This window comes from Elephas maximus, chromosome 22 (assembly GCF_024166365.1).
Source record: "Elephas maximus indicus isolate mEleMax1 chromosome 22, mEleMax1 primary haplotype, whole genome shotgun sequence".
In the NCBI taxonomy this organism is placed as follows: Eukaryota; Metazoa; Chordata; class Mammalia; order Proboscidea; family Elephantidae; genus Elephas; species Elephas maximus.
The window spans coordinates 912363-928005 of NC_064840.1; the positions used below are offsets into that span (position 1 = coordinate 912363).

The 15643-nt window shown below is 55.2% G+C and overlaps 1 protein-coding gene across 3 annotated transcripts; it reads right to left on the bottom strand.

Annotated features, from left to right (window-relative positions):
- Positions 1-1650: 1650 nt before the first annotated feature.
- On the bottom strand, positions 1651-14920 carry PUS1 (pseudouridine synthase 1). Of its 3 annotated transcripts, XM_049865961.1 has the most exons (7): positions 14391-14563; positions 13823-14051; positions 12521-12658; positions 10143-10245; positions 4834-5314; positions 4623-4731; positions 1651-1996 (listed from the first exon to the last, which is right to left on the bottom strand). In XM_049865961.1, exons 1-7 carry the CDS (start codon positions 14477-14479, stop codon positions 1946-1948), a joined length of 1200 nt encoding a protein of 399 aa, XP_049721918.1. In that variant the 5' UTR covers positions 14480-14563; the 3' UTR covers positions 1651-1945. The 3 variants fall into 3 exon arrangements, with proteins under 3 accessions (XP_049721918.1, XP_049721919.1, XP_049721917.1); XM_049865962.1 differs by lacking the exon at positions 14391-14563 and adding an exon at positions 14778-14920 and having other exon boundaries at positions 4623-5314; XM_049865960.1 differs by having other exon boundaries at positions 4623-5314; positions 14391-14527.
- Between the last annotated feature and the right edge of the window lie 723 nt (positions 14921-15643).

Consider the following 15643-nt stretch of genomic DNA (forward strand, 5'->3'; position numbering starts at 1 on the left):
TGAAGTTCTGATACATGCTATGACATGAATGAATCCTGAAAACATGATGCTGAGTAAGAAGCCAGACAGAAAAAACTACATACTGCATGAATTCATTTACGTGAAGTGTCCAGGATGGGCGAATCCATGAAGACAGGAAGCGGATTAGTGGTTGCCAGGAAATGAGAGAACAGGGGAAATGAGGGCAACAGGGCGCAACTACTAATAGGTACAGGGCTTCATTTCAGAATGATGAAATGTTCTGGAATTAGCGGTGATGCCTGCACAGCTCTGTGAATATACAAAGACCATTAAACTGCACCCTTTAAAAGGGTGAATCTTATGGTATGTGAATGATATCTCAATAAAAATTAATTCATTAATGACAAAATAGACTAGGAAGTCAAGAGATCAACTCCTCAGCAAAACACAGGTATAAATACCCTTGTTGACAGTGAATGCACTGAACATTTATTTCTAAAAAGGAACAAAAAGGAAGGAAAGAAATGGGTATAAAGGGGAGGACGGAGGGCAGTTAAAGGGGAATAAAGTACTTGATCAAAGAGGGGGGCATTTCAGACTGCTAGTACCAGGAGACAATTCTGTGGTACACGGGGGAGGGAGGACCCCACCATCCCAGCAGCTCTTCACATTCCTCAGTGAACAACCCAGCTCATCAATGCCTCAGAGCACATGCCTTTGGGCCAAGATCTTTCCTCACCCCTCCTGCCCTCCCCACCCGGTGCCTGCACCACTATGCCCCTGGCTGTTCTATGGCTAATATGCAACTCCCTCCCCTCAGCTTCTCTGAACACCACTGCCTTCCCCTCCCCACATTCCCGGCCCCCCCTTCCTATGGCCCTTCCGAGGGTCTCCTGAAATGTCCTCTGGAGCTACTCGTGCTCACTCCCATCTCTCCTCCACATGCCTGAACAGTCACTTGTAAACACCTGTCCCAGTTGTGCACACACGCCCAGAGCACACACACTTCACACACCACGGCCCCTCTCATAATCCCCCACATCCCTGCCTGCTCCCTCCCTCCTAGCTTCCTTGCTAACAGAATGTCAATTGTGTGCCAGAGAAAAGTGGTTGCCAGCTTCCCACTGCAGGAGGTGGCCTGGGACACATCTCTGGCCATGAGGTAAGAGAGGTACTAAAGGCCTTCCAGGAAAGCTTGTTAAAGGGGGTAAGCCCAAAGGACGTGCCCCCTCACTCTTCTGGCCTAGAACTCAGATGCTGTGCCGGAGCGGGCACCCCCATCCTGTGACCAGGAGCCATCGAGCACAAGGACACGCTGAAGAGGTTGACAGGAGAGGCACCCACCTCCTGGGCATCCTGTTCTCATAGATAAGAGGCTCCTCCCTGTCGTGTGCTATGGCAGGACTGTTCCACAGGCAGCTGCTATCCTCTGACCACAACTCAGACTGCTCACCAGGGCCGTGCCATTCGCCATGGCTGTGCCTTGGCCTCAGCCCCCCTCTCCCACCCCAACACTCGGGTTCCAAACCAGGCAGAGCGACACACCACGTGCTGGGTCACGCATCCATCACGTCCCCATGCCAGGAGGCCATGCCAGTGCTATCGCTTATGTCTGGTCCTACCCAGTGCTTCCCACACCCAGTGGTCCCGACTGAAAAAAAAAAAGAGAGAGAGAAGGTGAAAGGAGGATCGTGTAAATAAAACTCATACTTGTTTAATAAGAAAATCACTTCCCTAGAAAAATAGGGACTCTGCGTGAGGAGGTGCGTACTCAGCGCGGGAGCTGCAGAGTCAAGGTGGTGAGTCTACGGCTGGGACTAAGAGTGGTGCCGAGCGTTGGGATCCTGAGGTATCAGAGCTGCCATCCACACGGCAAGGTGACAAACATGGCCATGGGGCCCCCATCTTCTTGCACCCACTGTCAGGGCCTGGTATCCACGCGTCCTGGTCCTGGTGGGCAGCACCCCGTGGCCCCCACAGCCTCTCAGTCAGTGTCTCCTTCACCCTCCTCGCTGCCCCCCAGGGGGCTGGGAGCCTGCAAAACAAGAGCAGAAAACAGCAGCCTGAGTGCCTCCCTGGGGGCTGCCTCCTGTGCAGGGGCCACCTCTGGTGGGCACGTGGCTTCTCCCTGCCCAGTCTGTGGTGGGACAGGGCAGGTCGCCCAGGGCCTGTGGCAGGTCAGCACCAGGAGCCTGCAGCTCAGCACACTGGGCCACTCCCACAACCTGTCCTTGTCAAGGAGTGGGAAGAATCATGTCCCCCAAATTCATGTCTACCCAGAACCTGTGAGCACGCCCTTGTTAGGTCATACAATCTCTACAGATGTGATGAAGTTACAACACGGTCATCCTGGAGAAGGAGCCCTAACCCATTACAGGGTCCTCAGAGGAGAGGAGAGGACAAAGAGAGACGGGAAAAACGCCACGTAAGGAGAGGACGGAGAAACAGGGAAAACTCCACGAGGAGAGGACATAGAGACAGGGAAAACGCCACGTGAGGAAAGGACAGAGACACAGAGAGACAGAGAAAACACCACGTGAGGAGAGGACAGAAAGGCAGAAAACGCCACATGAGAAGAGGACAGAGAGACAGGGAAAACACCATGTAAGGAAAGGACAGAGAGACAGGGAAAACACCACGTGAGGAGAGGACAGAGAGAGACAGGAAAAACGCCACATGAGGAGAGGACAGAGAGAGACAGGAAAAACGCCAAGTGAGGAGAGGACAGAGAGAGACAGGAAAAACGCCACGTGAGGAAAGGAGAGAGGGAGACAGATACACAGGGAAAACTCCACGTGAGGAAAGGACAGAGAGACAGGGAAAACGCCACATGAGGAGAGGACAGAGAGACAGGGAAAACACCACATGAGGAGAGGACAGAGGGAGACAGAGAGACGGAAAACAACACGAGGAAAGGAAAGAGGGAGACAGGAAAAACGCCACGTGAGGAAACGACAGAGGGAGACAGAGAGACAGGGAAAACGCCACATGAGGAAAGGACAGAGAGACAGGGAAAACGCCATGTTAGGAGAGGGCAGAGAGAGACAGAGAGACTGGGAAAACGCCACATGAGGAGAGGACAGAGAGACACAGGGAAAACACGTGAGAAGAGGCAGAGAAGGAAGGGATGGGGCCTCAAGCCAAGGAATGCTTGGAGCCCCCAGAAGCTGGGAGAGATAAGGAAGGATCCTCTCCTAGAGCCTCTGAAGGGCATGCTGCCCTGCAGACACCTTAGTCTCAGACTTCTGGCTCCAGAGCTGAGAAAAAGTGTTTCTCCTTGTATGCCACCTAGTAATTTGGTATGGCAGCCCAGGAAATCAGTATGATCAGTCCTAAAGATAAGCGTGCGTTCTCGTCTTATTCCCTGTCTGTCTCTAACTGGTTCAAGGCTTGACTTAAACAGTGAAACCCAAAGGAGGGGTGTGGGGACATTCACAGGGCTCCCTCGATCCCAACAGCTGCAAAGACCCCAGAGGAAACCAGAACCTGGCTCTGTGAACACCTGAAGGGGCGGACACCCCGGAGCCTCTTGTCATGGGACTTAGCAGAGGGCAGACGAGTGCTTTGCTAAGCCTACACAGGGCTCTGAAAATTCAGTAACTGTCAGCATTTCAAAAGAGAAAGATATCACAGAAATTCTGGAATGCCAGTTTCTCTTGAAAAAGTCCAGGCTCTGTCCACACTGGGCCCACATTCCTATGTGGCCACCACTGGTGGAGCTGAGCCACGATAGCCCTTCAGTGGGAACAAGGGCACTCCTGTTCACCCCAGGCTCCACCACTCCCTATTAATCCCCAACACTGGTTGCCGTTCATCATCTGACCGGCACCCCTGCCCTGCCTGATTCTGTGTGCATCTGAGTGTGCAGCCCCAGCTGTGGAGAAGACGTGGTCCAGGAGCTCGAAGTAACATCAAAAAGCCTCCCTCTGAAACCATGCTGAAGCACCAGGAAGAAAAGGGGCTCTGGGCCCCCTCCCATGCCAGGGCAAAGGAGGACAAAGTGGAGTTCCAACCTCAAGTTGCTTCAGCCCCAGCGTCTGCAGCCAGGTATGGCCTTTGCTAAGATGCATTTGGCAATTATCTAATGGATGTGCTGTGCTTCAAGCCAGGCCCGCACAGACATCTGACAGCCTGGCCCTGGGGTAGCCTGTCTGCAGGAGGCCGGGTGAGTGCTCCGGGACATGGGATAAAGACGTCTTGTGAGCAGAAAGCAGTCTGCACCCACACGTCCTCTGCTTTGCCTGGCTGTGATGCTCCTGTGTGTAGCCAGGGCTGCTCGGCCTCCCAGAGGGGCTGCCTTCCCAGCAGGGCCCTACAGGTTGTGCGGTATGAGCACTGCTATCACGCTTCTAGGGAACAAGCCTCACCAGGCCCCAGGGGCTCACCTCCTGCCCCCACCCCACCCCCCACGGGCAAACAGCCCAGAGCTGCAGTCACACCCGTGGTGACTGAGAGCAGACAGGCAGCAAGTGCAAGGCGAGGCAGCGACCACCCGGCCCTGTGCCTCCATAGCTACGTTGTCCTGGGGTGGGGGTGGACCCGCCTGTGAACAGCAACCTCCTCTGTGAAATGGGAGCGCCACCCCCTGACAGGGAACACTTAGAGCAGTGCCAGGCTCATGCAGCCCAACACCAGCCCCCCACCGATCCCTGAGGCTCTACCTTGGTGTCCCCATCGGCCACGGCGAGGGCTGAGGCACTGAAGTTGTGTGCAGGCAGCGTGCTCAGCCACTGTGCCATGGAGCGCTCCCGCCGCTCGGTGTCTATGATGCTGGGGAAGATGTGGCACTCCTTGAAGGCAGCGATGGCGCCCTCCTCTGCCACCCAGTCCAGCGGCTCGTGCAGCCCGTCACCCCCAAAGCGCTGGTTGTACCTGTCAAAGTGTACACGCTCCAGCACCAGCCCAAGCCCCGGCGCCTTGGGCACGTCCACCTTGGTGGGGCCCCAGCTGTGCTCCAGCAGGCTCTCAGGGGCGTGGCCTCTCATGATGGCCACCACCAGGCCCACCATCTTGCGGATCTGGTGGGTCATGAAGCTCTGGCCCTTCACCGTGATGACGGCGAACTCCAGGCCGTCTCGCACAAAGGGCTCCCCGCAGCGCATCTCTAAGATGTAGCGGCGCGCGCTAGGCTCCTGTGGCCCCTTCTGTGACGTGAAGTTGTGGAAGTTGTGCGTGCCCCGGAAGCAGGCGAGCAGCTCGTTAACCCGCTGCAGCGTCTCAGCACTCAGCCTGAAGCTCTCGTCCTGCATGTCCCGGTCCTTGTGGGCAAAGGCGAAGGTGGGCAGCATGTAGCAGTAGGTCCTGGCGTCGCACCTGTTCTTGGAGTTGAAGCCACCCGTGACGCGTTTCAGGCCTGGGGAAAACCAGGGGGACACAGGTCAGCGGGTGTCTGCAGTGTCGCAAACAACCGAGGAGACGCTGAGGACTCGAGAGTCAGACGTCTGTGCATCAGATGCTAAACCCCACAAGATGGTGACTCTCACAAGGAAACACAAACCTAGACAACAGAGATGTGAAGGTTTGCATGAAAACTCGATGCTGAGTGAAGCCAGTCAATCACAAATGGTTGAATACTGCAGGACCCACTCACACAAGACCTCTACCACAGGCAAATGCAGAGACACAGTTTATCAGTGGTTACAGGGCAGGGGGGCACTGCTGAGGGAGCACTGAGCATCTCCATGGTGAGGGATAACTGTGATAGCTGTACAGCGTGACTGACGTACCTGACGTCACTAAACCGTACACATGAAAAAGTCAAATTGGCAAATACAAAAATGTAAAGGTGTGTTTTTGGGTTAAAGGTGTGTTAACACTCAGTGTTGGCCAAGGGCTGGGAAATGGGCGCTCACACCCTGCGCTGCGTAGAGAACACAAACTGGAGCCAACTTCCCCGGCAGGAAAACCCCAACAGGTAGCAGCAACAGCGTAACGATGGCCCAGAAACTCACCTGCTAGGATTTATTCTGCAGACACCACCAGAGGCAGCCTTGTTTGTTCAAACTTTTATTGCGGTGAAATACACAAAACAAAAATTTGCCATTTTGACGGTCGTAAGGTGTGCGATTCAGTGATACCAAATGCATTCACCGTGTCGTGAAACCATCACCACTACCCAAGGTTTCCATCACCATTAACAGAAACTTGGGGAGCCCTGGTGGCGCAGCGGTTAAGTGCTCGGCTGCTAACCAAAAGGTCAGTGGTTCAAACCCATCAGCCGCTCTGGGGGAGAAAAGATGTGGTGATCTGCTTCAATAAAGCTTAAAGCCTTGGAAGCCCTGCCGGGGCAGTTCTGCTCTGTCCTACAGGGTCGCTATGAGTCAGAATCAACTCAACGGCCATGGGTCTGGTTTGGTCAACAGAAGCTCACTGCCCCTTAAGCAATAACTGGCGCTGTGCTCCCTCGTTCTTGCCCCTGGTAACCACTAATAAACTCTGGTCTCCACATTTGCCTAGTGTACAAACGTCATATAAGCGGGACTACACACTATGCAATCTTTTGTGTTTGAGTTCTCTCACTCACCACAGCGTTTTCAAGGATCATCTATGGCACGGCGTGTATCAGAACTCCATCCCTTTGTACAACTGAATAATATTCCGACAGCCTTGTTTCTAACACGGAAAAACCCCAAACAGCCTACAAGTCCAGCAACAGAGGAGTAATCAAATGACCTGGAACAGTCACAGGACGGGGTAGGAGGCAGCCACTGAGAGCCAGGAGGCTCAGCTCCCGGGACAACAGCGACACCTATCTGTGCTCAGTAAATACCAGTACAGTGGGATGTGTGTAAAGAAACAGGCGGGTGTGTTTATGTCAGTATTTCCATAAGCTTTCTACAAGAATAAGTAAGAACTATCAACACCAATGGGGGGCAGTGGTGGCTCAGCGGTAGAATGCTCGCCTTCCATCCAGGAGACTCGGGTTTGATTCTCCACTAAGGCACCTCATGCGTGGCCACCGCCCGTCTGTCAGTGGAGGCTTCTGTGTTGCCATGATGCTGAACAGGTTTCAGCAGAGATTCTAGACCAAGGCAGGCTGGGAAGAAAGGCCCGGTGATGTACTTCCCAAAATCAGCCCGTGGAAACCCAGTGGATCACAATGGCCTGATCCTGTCGCGCACGGGTTCGCGATGAGCTGGGGCTGACCTGACGGCAGCTGACAATTCACGGCGATGGTTTTGGGGTATTGGGAATGAGGTGTGAGGGAGGGTTCTTGACCCTGGAAACTCCCCCCCCCCGCACGAGCTCCCTACAGTAAGCCTGAGTCCCACCCTGAGACTCCATTGGGTCATGAGAACTCAGGTTCTCAAGGAGCTTTACTTAAAACCCAACTTGGGTTCCCCACTGAAGAGGCTGATTTAGATCTCATGAGCCCAAGAGCCGCTGAGAGCCTCAGACACTTGAGCCTGCTGGCCACTTGCTCTCTCTTCCTGCAGTTCTGGGCGGCAACGACCCGTGAGCGTGTCCCAGCATTCCTGGCTCCCGTCTGTCTCTCCTGTCTCCTGTGGTTTTGTGTTTCGGTTTTGGAAACAGAGTGTCGTGAGCAGGCACTGCGAACACAGTTTTCAGCTGTAAGGACGTGACTACTAGGAAAAGGTCGCAGAGTGGTAGCAGTAAGAATGTTCCTGGGCCTGTCGCAGCACGCTACAAGTCACACCAACTACAGAGACAGCTGTGCCGCTTTCACGGGAGGGGGTGCCACTACTGGGATTAGTCTAGGCCACACGTGAAAATACGTCCTGTGGATATGAACGGTGAGAGGCATCCAACGCAGCTTAAGAGGATTTCTCCATAAGGAGCTGTCCAGGAGGGAGCGATCCTTCCACGGCAGAAAAAAGCCAGAAGATAATGAAAATAAAACCACACTGTATTAAAAATACACACCTCCCTGACTGCTTGAGCCATCCCCAGGCCTGGAGCCGCTCCTCACGTGAAATGGCACGAGACCCTCTGTCGTCATGGTCACTCTCTGCTGGTTCCTGTTAGCCTATGTCCCTCTTGAATTATAAGCTCTAGAACTGAACACACTAAAGGAAGCATACGTATGATGATAAGCTAGGAAATAGCCCTTGGCGTCGGATGGACCTATGTTAGAACCTCGCCCTCAGGTTCCGAGCTTTAGCAAGGGAACCAAGCCTGCGTCTAGGCCTCTCCGTCTAAATCTCCCTCAAACGGGCCACAGCGTTCCCTGACATTCCTCAAAGGCCGACTGGGAGGGTTTAGTGGGATGGAGAGCGTGTGATACTCAGCACAGCATCCCGCACGGAAGGGTTAACAAACGCTCGTTATTGTTACACAGCTGCTGCTGTTTCTGCCCTCCAGGGGTAACCTGACTAGCCAAGCCCAAAGCTCGACTATTTCTTGTTTAACAGTGGACAAAATAGTAAGAATTACTGAATTTGCATTAAGAAACCTATTTATGACTTGTACAAAGACGCTCACAGCAGCTTTATCTGACAGCCCCAAACTGGAAACGGCCCCAGATATCCATCAACAGGTAAATGGACGAACAAGTTGTGGCCCACCCACATGATGGAACACCATACAGTATGAAACAGAACAAACTGTTGATATAAGCAACACAAGTGAATCTTAAAATTAGGTTGCACGAAAGAAACCAGACCAAAAAAAAAAAAAAAGAGTACACACGATATGATTCCATTCATAGAAAACGCTAGGAAGCAGGAACAACTCCAGGGTGACAGGATGCAGACCTGCGCCGTCTGAGGGGGAGGGGACAGGGAAGGGACCACAGCCCTCTGGGGGGACCGATGTACTCGCTACCTTGATCGGCTGATGGTTTCACAGGCATGTGCATCTGCCAAAACTTTTCACTTGTGTATTTAAACACTGGCAGTTCATTATATGTCAATTATACTTCAATTTAAAAAAAGCATTTAAAAATAAAAAAATACTGGGCCATGTGAAGGAAAACAGTAACAACGTACTGTGGGGTTTGCGCCACACGTAGAAATAAAATACATGGCAGCTGCGGCCCAGGGGCTGGGAGGAGAGAGGGCATCTGCTGGAAGGCTCCCAGCTGCACAAGAAACACCACTTGCAGGGAGCCTGAGCCCTGTTAAAGGTGTACTTTTTAAACCAGGGACAGGCAAACTACAGCCAAAAACCATGCCTGTTTTTGTACAGCCTGTGAACTAAGTAGTAGTTTTTACGTTTTAGAGGGTGGTTAAAAAAAAAGAACGTGCAACCGAGTCTATAATCTAGACGAACCAGAAAGCCAAAAATATTCACCCTCTGGCCTTCACAGAAAAAGCATGCCCATCCTTGCTTTAAACCCCAAAGCAACCACTGAAAACACACAAAAGTTACCGCTAATAAGCCTACATAGGTGATCAACTTTAACCATGAAAAATACCAATTAATCGAAAAGAAAGGAAAAAAAGACAAAAAAGGGAACAAAGAACAAATGAGACAAAGAGAAAATAAATAGCAAGGGGGCAGGTTTGCACCCAGACATACCAACAATCACATTAAATGTAATGGCCTCTTTAGCTTAGCTGCTGCCGTCAGCTCAGCCCCTGACTCAAGGCAGCCCACGCACACTGGGATCGGACCATTGTGCTCCATGGGATTTTCCCTGGATGATTTTTTTGGAAGTAGATCACCAAGCCTCTCTTCCTAGTCTCTCTCAGTCTGTAAGTTCTGCTAAAAACTGTTCAGCATGCCGGCAACACGCAAGCCTCCATGGACAGACGGGTGGTGGCTGTGCGTGAGATGCCCTAGCCAGGAACTGAACCCAGGCCTCCTGCATGGAAGGTGGGAACTCTTCCACCAGATCAACGAAGCCTTCAAATGGCCTCTACATGCCGACCGAAGGCAGAGACAGGTAGTCTGGATAAAAACAAGGAAAACAAGACCTATCTATTCCTTAAAATTCCAATTATCAGTCCCTTTATAAAAGCAAAGAATCACCTCCACTTTACCAAAATTTGGATTTTCATACCCAGTGTTTGCTTAACACAAGGCACCTGTGTGTCCACAAGGCATTCACTACAACCGAGGGGCTTTCGGGCTCGGGCAGCTGTTTCTAGCTCTAAGAGGGGCTGGCCACTGTGGTGTCTTCTTATTCAACTTCCTCCCCGAGAAATGTCATCAAGGGAGGTGGGGCAGGCATCCTGCGTGTCTGTGCCAAGGTCCCACCCCTGGTGCTGCGGGCTTACCCAGAATCCGAATGTGAGATGGGAGGTGGTTGTTGATCTTCTCTAGAATGTCCTCGATCAGCCACACCTTCAGGGACACTACCTGGCCCACGGCAGACACACCCTGCAAGGAAGCAGAAGGCCGAGAGGAAACCCTGAGCTGGGCTCTTCACCAGGATGCTCTGCAACTGGGGCCTTTTAAACAGAACGACTGAAACACTAGAGTCCCTGGGCGGTGCAAACAGTGGACACACTCAGCTGGCACTTTGAAAGGCTGGAGGTTCGAGGCCACCCAGAGGCACCTCAGCATAAAGCCCTCATGAGCCAGTTCCAAAAAGTCAGCTGCTGAAAACCCTACGGTGCAGTTCTACTCTGACACACACGGGACCGCCATAAGTCAGGGTTGAATTGACAGCACCTAGTTACTCAAAATGTTTCATCTTTTCGGGTCAGAATCCTGCTTCTACAAACTCATGTGAAAGAAATCAGCAAACATGAGAACAAAGTTCCCTGTACACGGTGCTGAGCGAGGCACAAGTTGTAAAAAAGAACCGGACAAGTGACGTTAAAGCCAAAGAGACACAGCAAGTACATGAGGGGCATGAAGACATCACACCAGACAGGTAGGAGACCAAGTCCCACCATTGCGAGATTCCTGCTGTTTGAAAAAGATGCACCTTAGGTGACAGCTCGAAGCCAAGCCAGGACGATACTGCCTTTGAAACCCCGGTTGTGGCCGGTTGGGGGAGGGCCCCGGGAGGGGCCTGGTGGGACTGGGGTGCCGGCAACACAGGTGTCCATGTAGGTAACATGTCTAGGTAGCACACCTGACTCCACTGTCTGCACATCATATGTTCTTGTAGAGTGGGGTTTCATGAAGTCAACACTGGCTCCAGAGGAGAGATGACTCAGAAGGTGGACGAGGGGCTGCAGGGATGCCGGCTGAGCCCCACCTCTTGACTCCGTGGTGACTGCCCAGGAATCACTGAGGAAAATCTGTTCTGTCGGTTTATGTTACACCCACCTTTCTGTGTGCTGCACTGTCAACATTTAAAGGTTTTAAAAATATGTGCAAAATCTCTTACACAACACTTGTAGGGTCCCCACTTAAAACTTCATCCACACGTGGTATCCCCACGTAAAACCTTCCCCACGTAAAACTTTCTCTGTGCGTAGTCTCCCCACACAAAGCTTCTCCTACACGTGATGCCTCCGCATAACACTTTCTCTGAGTACAGTCCAGAGCAACCTCAGACGGGTCCAGGCTAAGGGCCCTGCAGAAGTCCCGGCCCAAGAGGCCCAAGTGCAGCTGTGTACGGACAGACAGACAGCTCGAGGGGAACCCAGAGATACAGCAACTACATGTGACCAGTGGTCATGGATTAGATTCTGGGTCAGATACACAAGTTCTCTGATGCCACGTTTTCCAAATTGTCAAAAAGATAACTGATGAGAACGGACCCATTTCGAGTAACAGTGAGCATCAAAATAAAACGAATATAAGGACTGTGTGAATGCTCTCCTAATTCACTGAGACTAACTTTTACTTTTCTCCTGCCGTGGAAATAACCAGGAGGCCAGAGGGCTGTGAAAAGAGGACTGAAAACCAAAAAGCACCATGGCTCTGAGCCGTCAAATGCACGGTGGTCACTGCTGACTCAAAGTGCCCCACGCTTCTGCCCTAAGTCTGCAGAGTGGCTCCTGCTCTGGGGCCCTGGCCCAGCAACTGTACACCTTAGAAACAGGCCTACACCTTACTCAGAGTCCCAGGGGTCCCTGCCCACAAGTTACATCTGACGGATTCCCCAGGACATCTATCGGACCGAGCAGTGCAGCACAGGGCCAGTCTCAGGAAGGAGAAGAGAGGAGACTCGTCCACACTGGTCATGGTCTGTAAGTCCCGGGGATGAGGTGTATGCATGCTTGTGCCCTCTCTTGTTGGTCTGCCCAGCACCTCACTCCCACAGACCCACGCCCAGCACTCTGCACAGGCTGCCATGCAGGCTGAAGGCTGAGTCAGGGATGAGTCACCTGCCAGTGCTAAGCCACCAGCCACTGTGGCCACTGGGTGTGAAAAAGGCTCAAAGGACTGAGCTGCCAGCAGCAAGGACACACACTCGTCTCAGACTTGGCACACAAAAAAAAAGGTCAAATGCATCTAGTTAACAATTTTATGTACCGATCACACGCTGAAACCAAGAAAACTCAGATACATTCAGTTAAGTAAGACAGACTGTTAAAAGAAAGTTTAGCTGCTTCCTCTTCCCTTTTAACATGCCTGTTAGAAAGTTTAAAGTTACAAAGGTGGCTTGTACTTGTGGCCACACAACCTGTGTGTCCGTGCGCAGCGCCAGAATGATGAGGCGCTAACCCCGCAGGGAGGGCAGAGCCCGTGGTACCTTGTCTGTCCGTGCGCAGCGCTGGAATGACATCTTCTTCATGTCCTCACCATGGCTCTCGGGAATGCAGCCCGACTGAACAAGGGCAGACACTAGGTCGTCCTCGATCGTCCTGAACCGTGAGGACCTGACGTTCCTCTAGAAGAAAGACAGTGGTTTTCTTTTCATTCCAGCAAAACGCCCCCACAACTACTCAGGCCACCCAGAACCAGAGCAGGAGCAGAGGCCTGTGCACACACCCGAAGGAGGGCTCTCCAGCCACCACCGGAGGGGAGGTTTACAAACCCCACCGGGACGTGGGAGCTACGACCACCACCGCCTGAGGCTGATCCACAACTCCAACATGCTTCACCTCACTGGCAGAGGACACAGTAGGCACCACCAGACACCAGACACCATGTCCAATTGTCTGAAAGCAGGCCCTGAGTTAGCCACACCAGCCAGGCCCCCCAGTGTGGCAGTCTCAGAGATGAGCCGTGCTTCAAGAAGCCTAAAGAACACTGAACAAGAACCAAGAGCTGACCAAGACGGAATGAAAGGAAAGTCCACCTGCACAGACCTGGGTACCAAGACCTTTAAGAAAAGGACCAAATGGAGTGACCACGGGGCTGGTCCTGCTCCCCACAGACCTCACTCCCTTAGGTTCTAACATCCAGCTCTGTGGTCTCCGTGGACACAACAGAGAACTGCTTGCTACTCTCCTGAGCTTCCCAAGTGCCGCCGCTGGTCCGAATCACCCAGTTTATCCACAGACCACTAAGATGGGAACTATGATTAGCTTGGCCGATGGCTGAAAAGTGGGAGGTTTGAGTTCACCCAGCGATGCCTCAGAAGAAAGGCCTGGCAATTCAGCCCTGAAAAACCAGCCCCTGAGAATCCTACGAAGCTCAGCTCTGCTCCGACACACACGGGGGCGCCACACAACTGGCGCTGGTTACGCCCATCCTAAAGGGGAAAAACAGAGGCACAGAGAGACTTGGTCACTTGCCCAAGGTCACTGACGGAGCTGGGCTCTGAGCCCCCTGACGCCGTGACCTCTGCTTGCTGCTGTGCCAATCACCTACAGGAAGAGCACCCAGCACAGCGTCGGGCCGGAAGCAGGGCTCAGAAAGGCGGCCCAGCTGGAACCTGCTCTGTTTGAAGGGACCCACGGACGACTGTGAAGATGTTTTACAACAGGCACTGGTCCTGAATATATCATTGTCAGGCTCCGCCCAAGGCCACTCCTGGCTGTCAGAGAAGTAGGAGCTGGACCAGGGGGCGGCTCCGGGACCCTGCACAGGCGGCACACACCCCACTCACCTGCATGCCGTGGTAGCCCTTCCCTGAGTAGGCCAGGAGCAGCACCACCTTCCGCTTGGGCAGCTTTCTGCTCTGTCCCTCATCCTCGTCGCTCTTGAGCTTCTTAGCCTTTTGCTCTGTTTTCTCCCAGACTCTGACTCTGCCCTGCAGGCTCCAGGCCTTCTTGTCCTGCTCCTCCTTGGCCCGCACGGAGACAGGGACCTCCAGGTTCTGGGCCATGGGGGCCAAGCTGCAAGGACGGGGAGGGGTGTGAGCGAGGATGAGGCAGCACCCCGCAAGGGCGGTGGTGACGGTGACAGCGGTGACGGTGACACAGGTGATGGCAGCAAGGGGCACAGACCACCCGAGCGGAGTTTGAACCCCCGCCCCAGCACCCGCCCGCGCCCCAGCACCCGCCGGCGCCCCCACCGAGCAGCAGTGCGGACCTCCGCGCGCCGCCCGAGAAGTGGGGACACCCGGGAAGTTCAGCCCCGCAGCCGTCAGAGAGCGGGGCTGGCCTGCGGGTCAGGGGCTGGGCATGGCGCCCGCATGCAGCGCGCCGCGGGGCCCCGGGTGCGGGCATCGGTACCTGAAGCGCGGCGGTCCCAGGCGCCGGCTCCAGGCTCCGCAGGCTCGCCACAGGCCCGTGGCCACCACCCGCAGGCTGGGGACGCCCATGCGCGGCGGGCGGCGCGGGAGCGCGGAGCGCGCGCCCGACGCTGGCCTCTCGGGGCCCCGGCGCCCCACCCCGCCCCCCGAACTCCGACCAGCGCTCTGACCCCTGCCGAGGCCCCCTCCGCGTCCCCGCGAGCTCCCAGCCCCGGCTAACCCCTGACCCCGGGGCTGACCTCTGACCTCCCACAGCCCTCCTCACTCCCACCCGCCAATCTGCCGAGCCGGCTGTCTCGCGGGAGTGGGGACGCCCCAGGAGCCCCGTGGGGACAAGCGGGAAGCGCCCCCGTCCGCCCACACTCACGGCGCCGCAGACTGAACCGAAGGCAAACCACGTGGGCGAAGGCGGAAGTGGAGCGGAGGCTTGACGGTGGCCGAGCGGGGACAAAACTCCTCTGGGCGCAAAGGCGCGGAGCCCCGCCTTCCACACAATGCAGGCGGCCCCGAGGTTGGGCGGAGCTGTGGGCGGGGCCGGGCAGGGACGGCGCTTGGGCGGTGCTCCGCTCCCCGCTGACCCCCGGTGGCTCCGAGGCCCTCTAAGAGGGTTGAGGCTAGGGGCACTGGGGGAGTGGTTTGTTCCGGGTGGGCGGGGCTCCGCGCTCCACAGACCGCAGGTGGCACCGGGGCCCTGCGAGTGGGGCGGGACCAAAGGGCTGGGGGCGTGGCAAGGGCGGGGCCGGAGTGGGGCGAGGCGGGGCCCCGCTCTCTGCAGACCGCCAGGCGGCACCCAGGCCCTGCGAGGGGGCGGGGCAGGACTGCTGGGGGCGTGGCTGGAGTGGGCCGGGGCGGGTCCCTGCTCTCCGCAGACCGCCAGGCGGCACCCAGGCCCTCTAAGTGGGGCGGGGTAGGACTGCGAGGGGCGTGGTCAGGGGCGTGGTTGGGCGGGGGCGGGTCCCTGCTCTCCGCAGAAGCCGGCGACACCAAGGGCCTATAAATGGGTAGGGGCAGGACTGCAGGGGGCGTGGCCGGGGGCGTGGTTGGGCGTGGCGGAGCGGGACGGGTCCCTGCTCTCCGCAGACTTCAGGCGGCACCCGGGCCCAGCGATTGGGGCGGGGCAGGACTGCAGGGGGCGTGGCGGGGTTGGGCGTGGCGGGGTTGGGGCGGGTCCCTGCTCTCCGCAGACCTCAGGCAGCACCCAGGTCCTGTAAGTGGGGCGGGGCAGGACTGCAG